At 40.2% G+C, this 22,157-nt stretch overlaps 1 protein-coding gene across 1 annotated transcript in view; it reads right to left on the reverse strand.

Moving 5' to 3' along the window:
- Positions 1-6,396: 6,396 nt before the first annotated feature.
- Positions 6,397-22,157, reverse strand: part of ZC3H12B (zinc finger CCCH-type containing 12B) — a 40,486-nt gene continuing 24,725 nt past the window's right edge. Inside the window, exons 2-5 of the mRNA XM_003412746.3 lie at positions 18,598-18,737; positions 16,901-17,135; positions 9,195-9,301; positions 6,397-7,992 (exon numbers count right to left, since the gene is read on the reverse strand). Coding sequence (XP_003412794.1) covers positions 6,572-7,992; positions 9,195-9,301; positions 16,901-17,135; positions 18,598-18,737 — 1,903 coding nt within the window. The 3' untranslated portion in view covers positions 6,397-6,571. The remainder of the gene's footprint in view (positions 7,993-9,194; positions 9,302-16,900; positions 17,136-18,597; positions 18,738-22,157) is intronic.

Below are 22,157 nucleotides of genomic sequence, written 5' to 3' on the forward strand. Positions count from 1 at the left end.
GGCACTGTCAAGGGTTTTAACTTGAGGACTTAGGACCCATAAGGAGTCCACAACACCTCTGAAAGTATATACTAAACATCTGTACCCCCAAAACCCACTACCATTGTGTCGATTCTGACTCATACTGACCTCATAGGGTTTCCAAGGCTGTAAATCTCTACGGAAGCAGACTGCCACATCTTTCTCCTGCAGAGCTGCTGCAGGTTTAGAACCGCCAAGCTTTCAGTTAGCAGTTGATCGCTTTAACCACTGCACCCGTATGCCATCATTTTTCTAGGGAGCTGGTCCACAGATTTTATTAGATTATCAAAGGGGTCTATGAGCCCAAAAGAGTTGAGATTTCCTGGCCTGTGTGGACCCAGGCATTAGGCATGGGCAAAGCAAAGAGACTTGTGTACTGGTTAACACAAAGTCAGTTTCCCTCCAACTCTTCCCTCTCCCCATACAAAACATAGATTGGTGGGCAGCAAACTTTGTTAACAAACCTTTCAAGGTGATTCTGATGCACACTAAAGTTTGAGATCCACTGGTATAGAGGAAAAAGCTGCCCAAAGATCTGGGATTTAAGCAAGTTCTACCACTTAATGGGAACAACCTTACAGTTTATCTTCTGGTTAGAGAAAATCTTTTAACTGCACACATTTAACTGGAATAGAAGGGGGAATGGAACATAGATTATAATGGCTATGCAACAGTGGTAATTGAGAGTCGCCCATCTGGTAGGCAATAATTCATCGGTGATGAAAAACATGGTTCCTGTCCTCAAGGAACTCCCTGTTTTGTGGAGGAGATGGCATACAAACATAATTGTAACACAAACTGGCGAGTGCTAAGATAAAGGTTCAAGACAGCTGCAGGGCCTAGTAGGAGGAAGGGACTAACATTGCCTGGACAAGGAGGTGAGACAGCTTAATAGAGGAGGTGACATTGACACTGGGTCTTCCAAGGCAAGAGTTTACTAGTCAGAACAAGGAGTAGAAGGAAGGTAAAAGTCTGGAGGGGTTGAGAAAGCTTAGCATGCTGAGGTCCAGGATAATTGGAACATGAGTTAAGTGAAGGACTTGGTAGGTCATGAGGTTAGAGAGGCAAGCTGAAGAGTAATACGGTCAGATTAGTTGATTTTTCACCAGTGATTGGGGAATGGCATTGGACAATGAATGGTTCCTTCTTGGAATTCTACATGTTCTTACCACTCCCCTAGCTTCACGCTACCACTACCCTCCAAAAAAGTCTTTATTAATTCATTCTCTGAGTGTACTTCATTCCGCCACTAGAGTGCCAGTTCCCCAAGACAGGAACCGTTTCCCCCTCTTCCAGCTCCCTAGCCCAGCATAGGCCAGACCTTATTTGGTACTCAATAAGAACTTGATACATGTGTATCTGAAGAATGTGAGAGGAAGCAACAAGAGTAAAAGAAACAGAAGGGGAAAGGGGGAGGGAGAGAGATGAACACTCAGTCCCATGGAGGATGATAAAAAGGAAAAAGATATTCTCAAATTCACTAATAGCCCCTTTCCAAAGGCTCCTAGGCTAAGCTCTGCTGCAGCCACTGTGGCCACCTCTGCCTTTAAAATGAGACTGACCGGGGAAGGAAGATCCAAAGAGGCCTGAGGGAAGAGCAGATACCACTGTGATAAAGGGTTCACTGGCCTGGGAGTCATGAGGCCTGGGCTTCCAGTCCTGGCTTTGCCACTGACTCGCTGTGTGGCCCTGGCCAGATCTCTTCAGCTCTTGAAGCCTCAATTCCTGCACCTATAACCTTAAGGGATTGAAGCAGCTGAGCACTACCCAAGTGACTTCTCTATATACAGTACTAGGCTCTGATATTCTAAGGCCCAGCAGGTAATGTCCCTGTGACTCTGAGGCTATTTGGGGGAGGAACTATAGGTTATATACAGAAATAAGCCTGGACCCTAAGCCCCTCCACCTTGTTCTGACCCACCAATGGAGGCCCAGTTCAGTTCTGTGGGGAACACTTATTTGACTAGCACTTGGGGCTGTGTTAATACCCCAAAATTAGCGAGCATATGCTTTCTGTGATAAAATTCAGATGAACTCATTTGGGGGAGATCCCTGTCCTTATATCTTATCTCAAGATGCAAATCCCAAGGGGAAAAAATTAATTTTTTAGGAGCAAACTGGAATGTGTGGTATGGCTTTTGTTGTTGATGTTCTTAAAGAAACAGAGCCATTAATGGTTATTATACAAATAGTTTATGCAATAAATAAGTGTGGTTACAGTTTATTGTCAACAATACAGTATTTTCCATCACAATTTTAAGTGAGACAAATTAAAACCTCGTGAAGTATTCATAGCACATTCATGCTAATGAGAGCATGTTGCTGACATCAGGCAAAAAAAAAGCATTGCACGTGCACTATACGGACAGACAAAACTGGGGATGGGACATATTTCACTCACCTCTAGTGGTTTTGTTTTTTGTCACTGAGACTTACATTATGTTTGGGTCAAACAAGAAACCCAAAGAGGTTTTATAAAAGGTTACAACCATTAAACAGTATTGTTTAATCCCACCAATGGATAAAGCAAACTACTACAGCTCAAAGATACACAAACCAGAACTAAAAGTAGTCACTCTGCCTATGTATACAATAGATACTGAATATGCTGAGTTTTTACAAAGGCATTGACTACTTCAGATAAGCAGGTTCCAGGAATCTACTGGTTTGGTTTCCAATGAGTACTAACTGTAGTGCCATTTTGTTTGAAGACTATGCATTCCTCAGTGTCAGGCCTGAGGAGATGCAAACTAGGGGGAGGCAGAGAAGGATTAGGAGGAGACCTGAGCAGGGCTCTTTGGACAGCTCTGCATTACTTTCCCTGTGCAGCTCCAGACCTGTTTCACAGAGTAAAACAAAGTGTATTGAAATTGTTGGCCCTCAAAAAGGGCATTTGTACAAAGTCCTATAGATAAAATTGTCATTGAGCGCTTCTCAAGATGAAGTCTTCTATGTTAGAGGAAAACTCAGTGCCAAAGGTTAATGTATATCAATGTTTGAATTGCTGTATAAAGATAATTTATTCCAAAATAGAAAAATGAAGTTTAGAAGTATTCTTCTGGAAATTAGTAGAGAGAAAGATATGTATGTATGTATGTATATATATATAAACCCAAACCAAACCGGTTGCTGTAGAGTTGATTCTGACTCATAGCAACCCTATAGGACAGAGTAGAACTGTCCCATAGGGTTTCCAAGGAGCTGCGGCTGGTGGATTTGAACTGCTGACCTTTTGGTTGGCAGCCAAGCTTTTAATCACTGTGCCACCAGGGCTCTATGTGTGTGTGTGTATATATATATATGTATATATTTCATGCTATGTGTTTCATTACTTTGAAGAAAAAAGTTTTGTAGACCATTTCCATAAGGCATCTGTCATTCTCCCTTTCCATACCTTGCACCTTAAGAGAGTGCAATGGCTTTGTTACCTTTTTAAAGACTCCTTTTCTTTTGAGCAGTCTTACAGAAAAGGTACCCTGGATTTACCATGCCACTCCAGGGTGACAGTTCTCCTTCAAGTCAAAATAACAACAACAAATCACAAAAAGAAAAAAAAAATCACAAAAATCTACAAAATCTAATGCCTGAACAGACACAGACTTGCTATGAGGTCAGAAAATCAGTGAAAGAATTAAAATTATAAAGCACCTCTTGCAAAATACACTGCTTTTTTGAAAACCACACAAAATACTGTGCAGTAACCACTGCTGAGTGCTTGGAGGTGAGTATACTGAAGGACACATGCTTAGCCCCATAAAGGAAGCTTGATTTTATTATCAAGGGAGCCAAGGGACCCCAATGCTTCTTTGTATTTGTTGTTCTATAATTACAGGCAAAAGAGAACGTCAAGAAGTGTGCAGACCTCAATTTAAAGAAAATGTTTTTTCTTTGATAACTAAAAACGAAGCAGGATTGACGCATTCATAGGTGTACAGTTCGATTTATAGATATTTGCAGATCATTAACACTGACATTTTTTACACAAAATCTCTTTTGCAAAGGACATATTAAGTGTAATGGGCTAAAGAGAACTTAGGCAATATAATGCTTGAAACTGTACACATAATAGCTGTGCATGTGGCAATAAAGAAGCCTTGAAAAACCATCTTTGTCTGTAAACTACCACTGCCCTTTGGAAATAAAAGCCACTTCATGACCCTGGGCTCCTTCCCTGTGACACACAGTGCCACAAACGTCATGGAGAAAATTCGGTGCCAAAGCTAGTTTAAGATGAGTTTTGTACATTTGTTTCTATACAATCAAGAAAAAAAAGAGATACAGTTTGTATCAGCAAAAGGTATTTCTGGTTATTTGAGGCATTGCTCCTAGCTGCTTTGGTTCATACACATTTTATGAGAGAAGAAAAATGATAATTATTTTTAGGAAATAAATGTATATGCTGCCTTGGAAATAGTTCTGGATTGGGAGAAGCTTACAATTTTCTTTAAGTACTAAATATAAGCATGTTCAAAATGAATTGCATCAAACAAGATCAATCTTAGGCCTGCCTGTAAATTGTTCAGCTAGTGGACACTGCAGTGCCTTTGATGATTTTGGATTAGAGTGTTCGGAGATTGTCAAATACCCTGATTTAGACATAGGGAAGATTTAGAAGGTCCAAGAAGTTGACATGGTGTTTGTGTGAAATAGCAAGCACTTCAGTGGCAAGTGTCACTCTCTATGGACCTACCTGACAGAAAATACTTTTATGCATTATCAATATGCTGGAGGATAGGAAGATTAGACAGTAGGAGATGAATGGGAAGCTGTGGTCACTTGAAGAGAAACGTTGGTTGAAATGCAGTTTTGATCAACTGAGACAGAGACAAAAAGCCAGAAAGCAGCATGCAAGCCATTATCAAACCACTAGAAACAACCCTGCTACAGCCTGACATTCAGTGTTTCACAGTAAGAAACATTTATAGGCAGTGTCACGCCTTCTCATGAAGAAACAAAAGGCCAAGAACAGGCCTTCTCAACTTTCATGAAAAAACAACCACATAAGTTAGCAAGTTTCAGCTCAAGAATAATGAGCTGACCATGGTTCAAAATGTTGAAATATACAATGGATTCAAAAAGGGGCTTCATTTAGTGCAACCTTAAAAAAAAATCTCATCTAGAGACATTTAGCTACAAAGTTTCCCACCCTGAGCAAGATGCAAGTTGCCCAAATGGTGTCCCCCAACCCAAAAGTCTTACCTTCTTTAGTAACTCATCTAAGAATGATCTAATAGCAAATGTACCCTCTTTGTGTCAATTTGAAGTGCATAATTGAACTAGCTATTAGCAAAGATGCAGCATCCCTTTTTGAAAGCCACCTTTTTCCACCTAGAAATTCCCCAGCTTGGTTTCCTAAAGAAATTCTGCTCCACCAATGATCAACCTTATTGCCCAAAAGGCGAACAGCAGGAAAAAGTGGATCACATGGCTACGCACTGTCCTCCATTACTTTTCATCCTTGTGATGCTGAATACTGCATAAGTCACAAGTCCAAAAAGCATCCATTATTCCCTCATTGAGTGAAGTTTTTCTGTTCATCATTTCAAGTCACATGAGTTTGGCCACCGGTTTTTCTACTAGTAGTAAGTCCCTTGGTTCGGATCGAACTCTTCTGTGCTCGTGCAGCCCATGCGTATTATACTTGGAGCTTCAGCTCCTCTGCAGAAAATGCTGCTACCTGATACCTAGTTTGCTGAGGTGAAGAGATTAAAAGCTAAGAACGTCAACAAATGTTGAAAAGTAAAAAGTGCAAAGGAAATAGAGAGTTTGCTCTGGTGCCTAAGAAAGCAATGTTCAAATATTGGCATGTAATTTCACTTTCAAAACTAGTTGAAACTTTGAAATGTGACATAAAATTATCAAGTCAGATTTGTGCAGAGCCTGCCTTCTCATTATCGCTATATAAAAAGTTTATACGGAGACACACACATCTTGAACTGAATATCTGTGCATGCAGTTATCATTGATAACAATAGGTTTGAAATATAGCTTTAGAAGCTTCAATGTGACCCTATGGCTTGGTTAATAAGGATAATGAATAATCAGATATCCATGTGATAAAATACGAATTGACTTTTAAATAGCTTTAAATATTTCTGTTAAAAAACCTTAGAAGGTTAATTCGACATACAATCTAATCCTGATGCTCTTGCTCTCTAAATTAGCTATATCGTTGGTACTTTGTAATATAAGATGTGTGACTAAGGAAACGCCGTAATGGAATCCCATGGGGTTTCTTGTATTTAGATCTCTCCTCCCTGGGTTTTGTCCTCCATTCTTGCGTGGTGCAGTGCAAGAGAGCATGAACTTGGAGTCAGAGGATTTAGGTGTGAGTCCTGCTCAGACATTTGCTAGCAGTGTGGTCTTGGCAAGCTACTTAATCTCACTGAGTCTCAGCTTCCTTCTCTATAAAATTGTTACACACTTAAATGATATAAACAGTAGGAAACACTCTGTAACTTGTAAAGCACAATGCAAATATTAGTTACTATTATCATAGTGCATTATGAGGATATTCATATTAGCATAAAGAAATAAGTCCTATATCGCGTCAACGTGCAGCCCTAAGCTTAGCAACAATCAAGGCTGCCAATTGCTGGGCATCTGCTGTGTGGGGGTTCTTCTCCATCACTGCAAGGACAATATTTGAAGGAAAAATATTGCAAAGGTTCTTGTAAGTTTGATACTGGTGCTCTGGGATCGTATGTTCCCTGGAATCATTGCACATACCAACCCAAGGATTTCTCCAAAGCTGCTCCATCTTTTCAGGTACACTCCGGACCATGACTGGCTCATAGCATGGCTGCATGAGGCTGTTATTCAAGGGATAGGAGTGGTAGTCATAGGAGTCATTTGCACAGGGCAGTGGGTCCCAACTGGCATGTTGTTCCCGGCACAGAGGAGGTCGTCTTTGCCTCGTGGGATTGCTCTCATAGAGGCGGGAATCAGAAATGCTGTCCATTCGAGTCATCACCAGGGCACGGCCTGGCTGGGGGCTCGCCCCAGGATGGATATTGGGAGGTACAGTGTAGTCTCCAAGACAGCTGGAGCGCGCTCCAATTGATGCGTGCTGGGCGTGCAGAGCTAAGTGGGGAACTGATTGCTTGTGAGGGGCTTGCTTTGAATCATCTGGGCCATAGCTCTGCACTCGTGTTAAGGCTTCATGGTAACTGTGAGAAAAAGGCTGAAGACGATTCTGGGATGCTGAGCGATGCAGCTTCAAACTGCCTTCAGGATGGGCATCAGCTACAGCCAAGTACAGGTTGCTATAGGAGGAATAGTTGTCGTTCCTGGTATGGCTCATACGGCTATCAGGACAGAGGTTGGGATTCCGAGCATATATTCCCTGGTCTGCTTCAGCCATGTAGTACTCTCGATTATGTATATTGTTGATGTTCATTTTGGAGAAGTCACCTAATATTGAGTAGTAGCCATGGTCCCCCAGTGACTCAAATTTTGGGTATTGCTCAGCATAGCTAATAGGGTTCCCATGGCTGTTGGTAACCAGAATGGGGGGGTACTGCATACTGGCCATGTGCTCCAAGGAGGCCTTCTGGTGGGGGAAATGGGAGGACCCTGGTACTGGACTGCTGGCTGAACGGGTGTTCAGTGCACCCACTGCATGGCTTTTGGGGGCTGGGATTGTGGGGACACTTAGGGCAGTCACAAGTGAGGGGACAGAGCTGGCCTCAGGCTTACGGGCAATGGGCAGCCATTCCTCAGGCTCCACAGCCACAGAGCGGATGCTGGGATCTGATTGGCGCTTTGGGGCCACACGTTTGACCTCTGAGGTTATCTCACCTTTGGCACTAGATATCCCTGTGCCACTCTTGGCCAGGGTGCCTTCGCTCATGGTTTTCACTGTGGACAGTTTGGCACTGATGCGGAGCTCATCAGCCACCGAACGCTGGGGTTGGTTGGCCCGCTCTGGGTGGTAGTATTTGCACTTGTGGCCGTACGTACATTTTTTGCCTGAAAAATAATGCCTTGGAGTAAGACTCTTTCTCATAGTGGTGCAACCCTCTGTGCCAGAAACTGTTTTAACAATCTGATCACTCAGGTTAGGGTTTTACTGTTTGGGTGAAGGTAGAAAAATAACGATCCACAAAGATGAGTGACAAACAACACCAAAGAGGCATCACACACTGTGAGGGGCAAGGGAGGAAGCGGAGAGCTGGAGAGGAAAGTACAATATGAAATATAAGAGTTGAACTATTGAACGGCCTACATCTTCCTGTAATTCGCAACCTTGCCTAAGTATAACCTGCATACTGAAGAGGTATATAGTAGCAAAAGGCAGCATAGAGCAGTGCAAGGAGCACAGGTTTGGAGGCCAGTCAGGCTGGAGTTTCAATTCCAACTATGTCATTTACTAGCTGTTTGACTTTGGTAAGTGGCTATTTTCTGAGCCTCATTTTACTCTTATGTAAACAAGGTTCATGTCTATAGTAAAATATAGGGTCATTGTGAGGATTAAATGAGAGAATGAACTTCAAAACACTCTGTGACTTCAATACGTTAATGGAAAGCAAAAACCAAAACTCTTCATAAAAACAAGTGACTATCCAAAAAGAGCAAAGACCCAAAGTAGCTTCAGACCAAGTAGCCCATGTTACACTGCTCTCAAACTCTATATCAGAGGGACTTGAGTAAGAGCATGAAAACACTCTTGCCGTTGCCGTCGAGTCGATTCCGACTCATAATGACCCTATAGGACAGTAGAAAACTATATTTTAAGAGCAAATCAAATGAAAATGAAGTTTGGAGAGAAACTGAAGAACAGAAGAACAGAGTATTATTAGGTGACAAAATGCAGTTAGCTGCCTAAAAGACATGCTTTTCTTAGGGCCAAAACCAGTTTGGTATTGCTCTCTGCTTCCATAAGCCATCTGGGATTCTGCATTGTTCTGTCCCCAGCAACATCACTCAGGGCTTAGGCAGCTAGAGCACATGGGTCACTTTAACAAGTGACAACTAGGCTTCCCTTCAATTCTAGTTACTTTTCTTCATGCAGTTTCTAGGTTTTTCTTTAAATACCTAACTGAGAATACATGAAGACAAAAACTTTAAGTCACAGAAAGTGGACAAGCCAGGATTTCCTATTCAAAAGGGAAACACTGAAAAGTATTCACAGAGTCTTTGTGTTTCCCATAGTTCTACATAGAGGTACTCACCATAAGGGCATGGTTGCTTCTTATGCTCAGGAACAATGGGTCTCTTTCTTAAGAAATTTTCAAGACTTGGCCCATGGCGTCCTAAAGGATCATCTGGAGGCATAAATCTGAAAGTAAGCAATCAAGATATGAATGTGACCCCACTACCCCCAACCAGGAACTCAGACCTTCATCACATCTTGCCAATACTGTTGACACAGCCTTCTAATTGCCCTTCCTGCCTCAAGTCTATCTTCTGCTAATTTAGCAGTTCTTCCATTTGTTCCCTTACCACTCATCTGTCAATTTGTTGTGTTGTGGTGGCTTGAGTGTTGCTGTGATGCTGGAAGCTATGCTACCAGTATTTCAAATACCAGCAGGTTCATCCGTGGTGGACAGGTTACAGCAGAGCTTCCAAACTAAGACAGACTAGGAAGAAGGACATGGAGATCTACTTCTAAAAAAATTGGCCAGTGAAAACCTTATGAATAGCAGCAGAACGTTGCCTGATATAGTGCTGGAAGATGAGCACCTCAGGTGGAAAGGCACTCACAATATGACTGGGGAAGAGCTGCCTCCTCAAAGTAGAGTCAACCTTCACAATATGGATGGAGTAAAGCTTTCGGAACCTTCATTTGCTGATGTGGCATGACTCAAAATAAGAAGAAACAACTGCAAGTATCCATTAATAATCAGGACATAGAATGTACAAAGTATGAATCTAGAAAAATGGTAAGTTGTCAAAAATGAAATGAAACACTTGAAGATTGATATCCTAAGCATTAGTGAGCTGAGATGGACGGGTATTAGCCATTCAGAATCAGAAAATCATATGGCCTATGGTCTATGGTCATTTGGTCTACTATTCTTGGAATGACAAATTGAAGAGGAACAGCGTTGCACTGATTGTCAAAAAGAAAATTTCAAGATCTATCCTGAAGTACCATACTGTCAGTAATAGGAAAATATCCATATGCAAACAAGGAAGACCAGTTAATGCAACTATTATTCAGATTTAAGCACCAACCACTGCTGCCAAAGATGGAGAAATTGAATATTTTTACCACCTCTGCACTCTGAAATTGATCAAACATGCAAGCAACATGCACTGATAATTACAGGTGATTAGAATATAAAGGTAGGAAACAAAGAAGAAGGATCAGTAGCTGGAAAACATGGCCTTGGTGATAGAAATTATGATGCATATCACATGATAGAATTTTGCAAGTCCAATGACATATTCATGAGAAATACATTTTTCAACAACATAAATGGCAACTATACATGAGTACCTGGCCAGATGGAATACATAGGAATCAAATCGACTACGTCTGTGGAGAGGATGGAGCAGCTCAATATCATCAGTCAGAGCAAGGCCAGGGGCCAGCTGAAGAAAAGGCCATCAATTGCTCATATGTGACAAGTTGAAGCTGAAAAAATTAGAACAAGTCCACAAGATCCAAAGTATGAGCTTGAGCACATCCCACTTGAATTTATAAAGACCATCTCAAGAATAGATTTGATGCATTGAACACTAATGACAGAAGACCAGACGAGTCGTGGGATGACATCAAGGACATCATACATGAAGAAAAGAAAAGGTCATTAAAAAGACAGGAAATAAAGAAAAGACCAAAAATGGATGTCAGAAAAGACTCTGAAACTTGCTCTTGAATATAGAGTAGCTAAAGCGAATGGAAGAAGTGATGAAATGCGAATGGTAGAAGTGATGAAACAAAGGACTGGAACAGAAGATTTCAAAAGGCAGCTCGAAGAGACAAAATAAAGTATTAGAATGACATGTGCAAAGACCTGGAGTTAGAAAACCAGTAGGGAAGAAGACACTCGGCATTTCTCAAGCTGAAAGAACTGAAGAAAAAATTCAAGCCTCGAGTAGCAATATTGAAGGATTCTATGGGGAAATTTTTAAACGATGCAGGGAGAATCAAAAGACAACGGAGAGCACACACAAAGTCACTGTACCAAAAAGAATTGTTTGATGTCCAACCATTTCAGGAGTTACCATACGATGAAGAACTGATGGTACTTGTTATGGATTGAATTGTGTCCCCCCAAAATGTGTCAACTTGGCTAGGCCATGATTCCCAGTATTGTGTGATTGTCCACCATTTTGTCATCTGATGTGATTTCCTATGTGTTATAAATCCTACCTCTATGATGCTAATAAAATGAGATTAGAGGCAGTTATGTTAATTAGGCAGGATTCAATCTACAAAATTAGGTGTGTTTTAAATCAATCTCTTTTGCAATATAAAAGAGAGAATCGAGTACAGAGACATGGGGACCTCATACCACCAACAAGCAAGAACCAGGAGATAGCACCTCCTTTGGACCCAGGATCCCTTTGCTGAGAAGCTCCTTGGCTGGGGAAGATTGATGACAAAGATTTTCCCCAGTAATGGCAGAGAGAGAAAGCCTTCCCATGGAGCTGGCACCCTGAATTCGGACTTCTAGCCTCCTGGACTGTGAGAGAATAAATTTCTCTTTGTTAAAGCCATGCACTTGTGGTATTTCTATTACAGCAACACTAGATAACTAAGATACCACTGAAGGAAGAAGTCCAAGCTGTACTGAAGGCCTTGGCAAAAAAACAAGGCTCCAGGAATTGAGAGAATACCAATCGAGATGTTTTAACAAGGAGATGCAATGCTGGAAGAGTTCACTCGTCTATGCTAAGAAATTTGGAAGATGGCTACCTGGCCAACCAACTGGAAGACATCCATATTTTTGCCCATTCCAAAGAAAGGTGACCCAACAGATGCGGACATTATCAAACAATATCTATTAATACCACACACAAATAAAATTTTATTCAATATCATCCAAAAGCAGTTGCAGTAGTACATCGACAGGGAGCTACCAGAAATTTAAGGTAGATTCAGAAGAGGATGTGGAATGAAGGATATCATCGCTGTTGTCAGATGGATCATAGCTGAAAGCAGAGAATACCAGAAACATGTTTACCTGTGTTTTACTGACTATTCAAATGCACTCAACTACATGGATTGTAACAAATTACGGATAACATTGCGAAGAATGGGAACCTCAGAACACTTCATTGTGGTCATGTGGAACCTGTATATAGACCAAAAGGCAGCCTTTCAAATAGAACAAGGGGATAGCTCATGGTTTAAAATCAGGAAAAGTGTGCATCAGGGTTGTATCTTTTCACCGTACTTTTTCAATCTGTATGCTGAGCAAATAATCTGAGATGCTGGAGAATGCAGCATCAGGATTGGAGGAAGACTCGTCAACAACCTGTGATATGCAGATGACACAACCTTGCTTGCTGAAAGTGAAGAGGACTCGAAGCATTTACTGATGAAGATCAAACACTACAGTCTTCAGTACGGAGGCAATTTCAACATAAAGAAAAAAAAATCCTCACAACTGGACCAATAAGCAACATCATGATAAATAGAGAAAATATTGAAGTTGTCAAGGATTTCATTTCCCTTGGATTCACAATCAATACCCATGGAAGCAGCAGTCATGAAATCAAATTGGCACTGGGCAAATCTGCTGCTAAAGACCTCTTTAAAGTGTTAAAATGCAAATCCACGTGTCTGTCGCTTTGTCCTACAGTGGGGGCTTGCCTGTTGCTGTGATGCTGGAAGCTATGCCACCAGTATTCAGATACCAGCAAGGTCACCCATGGGGGACAGGTTTCAGCTGAGCTTCCAGACTAAGACAGGCTAGGAAGAAGGACCCAGCAGCCTACTTCTGAAAAGAATTAACCAGCGAAAACCTTATGAATAGCAGCAGAACTTTGTCTGATATAGTGCTGGAAGATGAGCCCCCCAGGTTGGAAGGCACTCCAAAGACAACTGGAGAAGAGCTGCCTCCTCAAAGTAGAGTCAACATTGATGACGTGGAAGGAGTCGAGCTTTTGGGAACTTCATTTGCTGATGTCGCACTACTCAAAATAAGATGAAACAGCTACAAACATCCATTAATAATCAGAACTTGGAATGTATGAAGTACGAATCTAGGAAAATTGGAAATCATCAAAAATGAAATGGAATGCATCTCTATCCTAGGCCTTGGTGAGCTAAAATGGACTGGTATTGGCCATTTTGAATCAGAAAATCATATGGTCTGCTATGCCGGGAATGACAACTTGAAGAGGAAAGCCGTTGTGTTCATTGTCAAAAAGAACATTTTGAGATCTATCCTGAAGTACAATGCTGTCAGTGATAGGATAATATCCATAAGCCTGTAAGGAAGACCAGTTAATACAACTATTATTCAAATTTACACACCAACCATTAAGGCCAAAGATGAAGAAATTGAAGATTTTTGCCAAGTTCTGCAGTCTGAAACTGATCGAACATGCGATTGGGATGCATTGAGAATTAATGGTGATTGGAACGTGAAAGTTGGAAACAAAGAAGGATCGGTAGTTGGAAAATATGGCCTTGGTGATAGAAACGATGCTGGAGCTCATATGATAGAATTTTGCAATACCAACGACTTCTTCATTGCAAATAACTTTTTTTTCACCAACATAAACAGCAGCTATACACATGGACCTTGCCAGATGGAATACACAGGAATCAAATCAACTACATCTGTGGAAAGAGACAATGGAAAAGCTCAATATCATCAGTCAGAACAAGGCCAGAGGCTGACTGTGGAACAGACCATCAATTCCTCATATACAAGTACAAGTTGAAACTGAAGAAAAATAGAACAATCCACAAGAGCCAAAGTGTGACCCTGAGTATATCCCACCTGAATTTAGAGACCATCTCAAGAATAGATTTGATGCATTGAACACTATTGACCAAAGACGAGATGAGTTGTGGAATGTCTCCAAGGACATCATACATGAAGAAAGCAAGAGGTCATTAAAAAGACAGGAGAGAAAGAAAAGACCAAAATGGATGCCAGAAGAGACTCTGAACCTTGCTCTTGAACATCAAGCAGCTAAAGCAAAAGGAAGAAATGATGAAGTAAAAGAACTGAACTTTTCAAAGGGCGGCTTGAGAAGACAAAGTAAAATATTGTAGTGATATTTGCAAAGAGCTGGAGATAGATAACCATAAGGGAAGAACACGCTCACATTTTTCAAGCTGAAAGAACTGAAGAAAAAATTCAAGCCTTGAGTTGCAGTAGTGAAGGATTGTATGGGGAAAATATTAAACAACGCAGCAAGCATCAAGAGAAGATGGAAGTAATACACAGAGTCATAATACCAAAAATAATTAGTTGACGCTCAGCAATTTCAAGAAGTAGCATATGATCAGGAACCAATGGTGCTGAAGGAAGAATTCCAAGCTTTACTGAAGGTATTGGCAAAAAACAAGGCTCCAGGAATTGATGGAGTATCAACTGAGATGTTTCAACAAACAGATGTAGCGCCGGAAGTGCTCACTTGCCTATGCCAAGAAATTTGGAAGAGAGCTGCCTGGCCAACCAACTGGAAGAGATCCACATTTATGCCTATTCCCAAGAAAGGTGATCCAACCAAATGCGTAAATTATTGAACAATATCATTAATATCGCTCAGAAGCAAAATTTTGCTGAAGATCATCTAAAAGCAGCTGCAGCAGTATATTGACAGGGAACTGCCAGAAATTCAGGCTGGATTCAGAAGAGGACATGGAACCCGGAATATCATTGCTGATGTCAGATGGATCCTGGCTGAAAGCAGAGAATACCAGAAGGATGTTTACCTGTGTTTTATTAGCTATGCGAAAGCATTTGACTGTTTGGATCATAACAAATTATGGATAACATTGCTAAAAATGGAATTCCAAAATACCTAACTGTGCTCAGGAGGAACCTGTACATAGATCAAGAAGCAGTTGTTTGGAGAGAACAAGGGGATACTGCATGGTTTAAATTCAGGAAAGGTGTGCATCAGTGTTGTATCCTTTCACCATACCTATTTGATCTGTTTGCCGAGCAAATAATCTGAGAAGCTGGACTATAGGAAGAACAGACATCAGGATTGGAGGAAGGCTCATTAACAATCTTCCTTATGGAGATGAGACAACCTTGCTTGCTAAAAGTGAAGAGGACTTGAAGCACTTACTGATGAAGATCAAAGACTACATAAAACCTTCAGTATGGATTACTTGTCCACATAAAGAAAATAAAAATCCTCACAACTGGACCAATAAGTAACATCATATTAAATGGAGAAAAGATTGAATTTGTCAAGGATTTCATTTTACTTGGATCCGCAATCAACACCCGTGAAAGCAGCAGTCAAGAAATCAAAAGACTCGTTGCATTGGGCAACTTTGCTTCAAAGGACCTCTTTAAAGTGTTGAAAAACAAAGATATCACCCTGAAGACTCAGGTGCATCTTACCCAAGCCATGGTATTTTCAATCGCATCATATTCATGTGAAAGCTGGACAATGAAGAATTGAAGCCTTTGAATTGTGGTGTTGGCGAAGAATATTGAACATACCATGGACTGCCAAAAGAATGAACAAATCTGTCTTGGAAGAAGTATAACTAGAATGCTCCTTAGAAGTAAGGATGGCGAGATCCCATCTTACATACTCTGGACATGTTGTCAGGAGGGATCAGTCCCTGGAAAAGGACATCATGCTTGGAAAAGTACAGGGTCAGTGGAAAAAAGGAAGACCCTCAATGAAATGGATTGACACAGTGGCTGAAACAATGGGCTCAAGCATAACAAGGATTATAAGCATGGTGCAGGACCTGACAGTGTTTTGTTCTGTGGTACATAGGGCCTCTATGAGTCAGAACCGACTCATCTCCACCTAACAACAATAAGATGTGCCTGACCCAAGTTGTGGTATTTTCTATTGGCTCATATGCATGCAAAAGCTGGACAATGAATAAGGAAGATTGAAGAAAAATTGATGCCTTTTAGTTATTGTGTTGGCGAAGAATATTGAATATACCATGAACTGCCAGAAGAAAAAACAAATTTGTCTTGGAAGAAATTCAGCCAGAATGCTCCTTTGAAGCGAGAATGGTGAGACTTAGTCTCACGTACTTTGGACAAGTTATCAGCAAAGACCAGTCCCTGGAGAATGGCATCATGCTTGGTAGAGGGTCAGCAAAAAAGAGGAAGACCCTCAACGAGATCGATTGACACAGTGGCTGCAACAATGGGCTCAAGCACAGCAACGATTGTGTGGATGGTGCAGGACTGGGCAATGTTTGGTTCCGTTGTACATAGGGTCCCTATGAGTCAGAATCAGCTCAACAGCACCTAACAACAACTCCCTTTATTCCCGCTTTATCATATAGGAAGGATGATTTTCTCTGTGTATTATTTTTCCAAGGACTATATCTTTCAGCCATACTTGCATGCTTGCTGGTTCCCTCAACCTGCTGCCCACTTTCACACCTTCATAGCTTTAATTCATGATGTCCTCTTCACCTGCAACGCCCAGCACTCCTTTTCCTCTGCATCTCAAATGTCATCTCTTCTCTGAGGTCTTTTCCTACCACTTCAAGAAGATGGAGCAATTAAAAATACCTCTAGTATAGCACTTATCACAATGCATTTTGTCTTTTCTCTGTCTTCTCTACTAGACTTTGATTCCCTTAATGGTAAGTTTCTGTTTCTTATTCAGCCTCTTATTTCCACGGCAACCAGTATGATTCATGGTACCACAGTTAGTACTCAGTAAATGCCTGTTGAAATGAAATGAAAACTATCCCTAGTGGTAGCTTGGGTATAGGCTATTCAGAGCCTACTGGAAAGGAACGTACTTGTCATTCACAAAAGAATACATCAGCAACCTCTCCTCTATAAACTTCTTCCATTCTGGCTTTTCAACTTGAAGGTCTCGGTAGTTATCATTAGACACAATGATGCCGTCAGAATCAAAAGCCAGTTTGACTATGAACCGGTCATCATAGCAGACAACTCTCCTGCCCTGGACCCTTCGGGATGGAGTGAAGACGAGAATTTTTTCCTTCTCCAGTTTACGTAGGATATCTTGATCTGTCAAAATATGGATTACATGCCAGAGAATATAAATCATCTTTGAAAATCAATAGCATTTTCTCAATATTACAGATACAAAGTTGGTATTAGACGAATATATTATCTGCCCTTATAGAGAAAGTGGGCTCTATTCCTGGCTATGGCACCAAATTGGATTGTGACTTTAGTCAAGACACCTTCTTTTTGGATTTCAGGTTTCTTTTCAATAAAATGAAGGAACTGGATTCAATGACATATAAGTTTTAAAAACTTCCATGCAGAGTGAGACATAATGCTAATACCCTAGCATTCTTGATGCTTGTTTTGCCCTTTGGCTGAAGCACCAGCTTTTGGCTGTTGAAAACAGGGCGGTAGGCAATAGTCTGTCAGGAGGAGAAGAAAGCATCTCTCCTAGGGACACACATTTTTGGCTTTTGCTGGAAGGAAGGCCAAAACTAAGGAGAAAATCAAGCTCAAGCATGTAAATATGGACCCCCTTTACTTTTTTATTTACTTTTAGCTCCTGAATTGCTGAGGAGAAAAAGCTTATGGGCTGAGCTTGAGCAGGGCCAGGGTCCACTCTCACACTGAGACAGGGCGCCTGTGCAGTTGCTGGCAGACAGCTCCACACACAGCTCTGACAGCCATTCACTGGATTTTCCAATCAGGCATATTGGGCAACAGCTTATACTCAGAGGACTCGAGTCTGTGTGCTCTCAAAATGCTGAAGAGAGCTAGCTTCTTACACTATTGTAAGTGAATATAGTGACCCTATTGCCCTTAAGGTGGCATTATGACTTTTTTGGGCCTTCAGCACTTTTGCCTTCATGGACCCCTTTCTCCGTAAAGAAATATTAAAAATTATATTTTATGACTGCGTTGGTATAAAGACAAATATAATCTAGCTAGAATCATTATCAAACATTCATTATTATTATATTCTCTTTTTTTCTTTTGATTTTAAAAGAAAATAATATTGAAATATTCCTGTGGTCTTCTAAAAGTATCATGAACCTTAGGTGCTGGGCTTACTATGCCTCATGGATAAGTCAGTTTTGACTGCCATGAGATTTTTCTCTCTACACTATATTTTATGCCCTAATTTGTAAACGTCTACAACCACTTCTCTGGTACAGAATGAGGTCCATTGTTTATCATGGTATCTTTAGTCTTTTGAAAAATTCAGTCATGCCTATAACCAGATTCACCTCCCCTTTAGTCTGAAGTTGAATATAAAAGCACTCCTTTTTTTCAACTATGTGCTGAATTGAAGTCTCTCTTTAACCGCCTTATGCCTCAAAGCAATGATAGTTTTATCTGGATCAGGAAAAATGCTCTTTTAAAAATACACTTAATGAAAAATTAAATATACTTAATCACTTAGAAAAAGAATTATTTCAACTGTGATCGTCAACCTTTCCCCAAACTATATTCTAGCTTTGCCTCTGGATGAGAAGAAATGTCATATTTGAGCTAGTACCTGTAATTGGTGCATCAGGGCGGGATTGCTCCTTTCTCCATGCAGGCACAAATACAGTAATATCTTTATGGCCTTTATCTAGAAACCAATCCACAGCAAGTTGTATTCCTCTGCAGGAGAATCCTTCTTTATTCCCATGACTTTAAGATGATAGAGTATGAGAGGAGATAGGATTGACAGCAATTAGCAAAGAAATACCCGTAACAGACGTTTTCTTAGTACCAAGGGATTAAAAACAGGCTTTTTTTTCCCTTGATGAAGCAAATGAATATGTTTTTAGAAAAGCAAATCAAATTTTTCTTACTCAATCATTATAAATATTGCCATTATTATTTATAATTTCATTAGAGTTCGGGGATAGTTAATTACGATTCCCAATTTAGAGCAGCTCTGGTGGCTATTTCCTATCACTAGTTCCATTTTTTCTTTCTGTTTCTACTACCACCTTCTTTTCAAAAGCTCAGATGTTCATAACTTTTGCAGGTGAAAATAGAAAAGTTGTCATCAGAGGCTTATATAAAGGGTATATGACAGATTATTTGGAGATGAGACTAACATATATTTCTAGTGTTTTTTTTCTAAGCTGATCGAAAATGCCTATTACATATTACACATGTTGATTTAATTAAATACAATGCACCAACAAAAGTTACATTCTTTAAAATTCATGCATAATATGTTAAAAGAGAAAAGATACAAACTATATATAACCCCAATTTTGTAGAATAAGACCTATGTATAAACTTAGAAAAAAACTAAATAGTTACATCAAAATATTAATAATTGTTATTCTCTATGAGAGTGACTTATTTTCTTTCTCTAATTCCAAAATTTCTTAAAAATCAAGTATTACTTTTATAATCAGAACATGATGTTAAAAGAGAAGAAATTGTGTCACAATTACTTGTAGGAATGAACACTGTGAAAATTTTAAAAGCCAAGCGTAATTCATTTGAATGGAAGTCGGAAGGGAGAAAATCAGTAGATGAATTGTAAAAAGATATATTTATTGCCATTATTTTTTTTAACTGAAATTGAAAGGAATTTATTTATATTGGTATATAGGGAAAATATTTTTATCATTATTATTTATTTATAATTATTACTTATACTAGCACATCTAAAAATCCAAGTGAAATATTTATATGAGCTACCAGTACCAATTGCCGTCAAGTCGACTCCAACTCATGGCAACTCCGTGTGTGTTGTGTCAGAGTAGAAAAGTGTCCTATACAGTTTTCTTTCCTTATTTTCATTTTTAATTTTATTTATCTATTAAAATTTCTTTTCTTTTTTAAAATTGTGCTTTAGGTGAGAGTTTCTGACTCACAGCGACTCTAAGGGCAGAGCAGAACTGCCCAATAGGGTTTCCAAGGAGCACAACTCATAGCGACCCTATAGGGCAGAGCAGAACTGCCCGATAGGGTTTCCAAGGAACACCTAGTGGATTCGAACTGCCGACCTTTTGGTTAACTGCCGAACTCTTAACCACGATGCTACTCAAGTTAATTTCTCATTCAAAAATTCATGCACATATTATTTTGTGACATTGCTTGCAATCCCCACAATGTGAGCGCGTGCTCCCCCTTTCCACCCTGGGTTCCCTTTGTGCACTGGTCCAGTTCCTGTCCCTTCCCGCCTTCTCGTCCTGCTTTTGGACAGGAGCTGCCCATTTGGCCTCCTATATTTGATTGAACTAAGAAGCACCTTCCTCACTTGTGTTATTTTTTGTTTTATAGGCCTGTCTAACCTTTGTCTGAAAAGTAGACTTTGGGAATGGTTTCAGCTCTGGGTTAGCAGGAAGTCCAGGAGCCATAGTTTCAGGGGTTTCTCCAGTCTCTATCAGACCAGCAAGTCTGGTCTTTTTACGTGAATTTGAATTCTGTTCTACAGTTTTCCCTTGCTCTGTCTGGGACTCTCTGTTGTGATCCCTGTCAGGGCAGTCCTTGGTGGTAGACTTAGTTCTGGTCTCAGGCTGGTGGAGTCCCTGGTTCATGTGGTCCTTTAGTCCTTAGGGTGAATATTTTCCTTGTGTCTTTGGTTTTCTTCATTCTCCTTTGCTCCGGGTGGAATGGGGCCAATAGATGTATCTTAGATGGCCGCTCTCAGGCTTTTAAGACCACAGATGCTACTCACCAAAGTGGGATGTAGAACATCTTTATAAAATATGTTATGCCAATTGACCTAGATGTCCCCTAAGACTATGGTCCACTGGCCCTAGCCCCAGCTACTTGGTCGTCAAAGTGTCTGGATGTGTCTGGGAAACTTCTGTGCTTTTGCTTTGGTCTAAAACCAAACTGCCAACCCTTTGGTTAGCAGCCGTAGCACCTAACCACTTAACCACTAGGCCACCAGGGTTTCCTGCTTTGGTCTAGTTGTGCTTATTTCCTGTATATTGTGTGTTGTCCTTCCCTTCACTGAAGTTGACACTTGTCAACTATCTAGTTAGTGATTTCCCCTTGCCCTCCCTTCAAATTCTTATAATAGTGGTCTCATACAATATTTGTCCTTATGTGATTGACTTCTTTCACTCAGCATAATGCCCTCAGGATTCATCCATGCTGTGAGATGTTTTGCAGATTCATTATTGTTCTTTATTGTTGCATAGTATTCCATTGTGTGTATGTACCATAACTTGTTTATCCAGTCATCTGTTGATGGGCATTTAGGATGTTTCCATCTTTTTCCTAATGTGAATAGTGCTACAATGAACATGACTGTGCATATGTCTATTTGTGTGATGCCTCTTATTTCTCTAGGGTATATTCCTAGGAGTGGGATTGCTGGATCACATGGTAGTTCTATTTCTAGCTTTTTAAGGAAGCACCAAATAGATTTCCAAAGTGGTTGTACCATTTTACGTACACCAGCAGTGTATAAGAGTTCCAATCTCCCCGCAACCTCTCCAACATTTGTTATTTTGTGTTATTTTTTTGGATTTGTGCCAGCATTGCCAGGGTGAGACGTTATGTCAATGAAGTTTTGATTTGCATTTTTTTTAATGGCTAATGACTGTGAGCATTTTCTCATGTGTCTGTTAGCCCCCTGAATATCTTGTTTGGTGAAGTGTCTGTTCGTATCTTTAGCTCATTTTTTAATTGGATTATTTTTCTTTTTGTTATTGAGGTGTTGCAGTATCTTGTAGATTTTAGAGATCAGACCCTTATCGAGTATGTAGTAGCCAAAAAAATTTCCCCAGTCCATAAGTTCTCTTTTCGCTCTTTTGGTGAAGTCTTTTGATGAGCATAAGTGTTTGATTTTTAGGAGCTCCCAGTTATCTAATTTCCCTTCTGGTGTTTGTGCATTGTTAGTTATTATTTGTATACTAGCTAGGCCATGTATTAGGGCCCCTAGCACTGTCCTTATTTTTTCTTCCATGATCTTTACCATTTTAGATTTTATATTTAGGTCTTTGATCCATTTTGAGTTAGTTTTTTTTTTCTTTGTATGGTGTGAGATATTGGTCCTGTTTCATTTTTTTTTACAGGTGGATATCCAGTTATGCCAGCACTATTTGTTAAAGAGACTCTTTTCCTCATTTAATGGACTTTGGGCCTTTG

The sequence above is a fragment of the Loxodonta africana genome, chromosome X, assembly GCF_030014295.1.
Source record: "Loxodonta africana isolate mLoxAfr1 chromosome X, mLoxAfr1.hap2, whole genome shotgun sequence".
Classification (NCBI taxonomy): domain Eukaryota; kingdom Metazoa; phylum Chordata; class Mammalia; order Proboscidea; family Elephantidae; genus Loxodonta; species Loxodonta africana.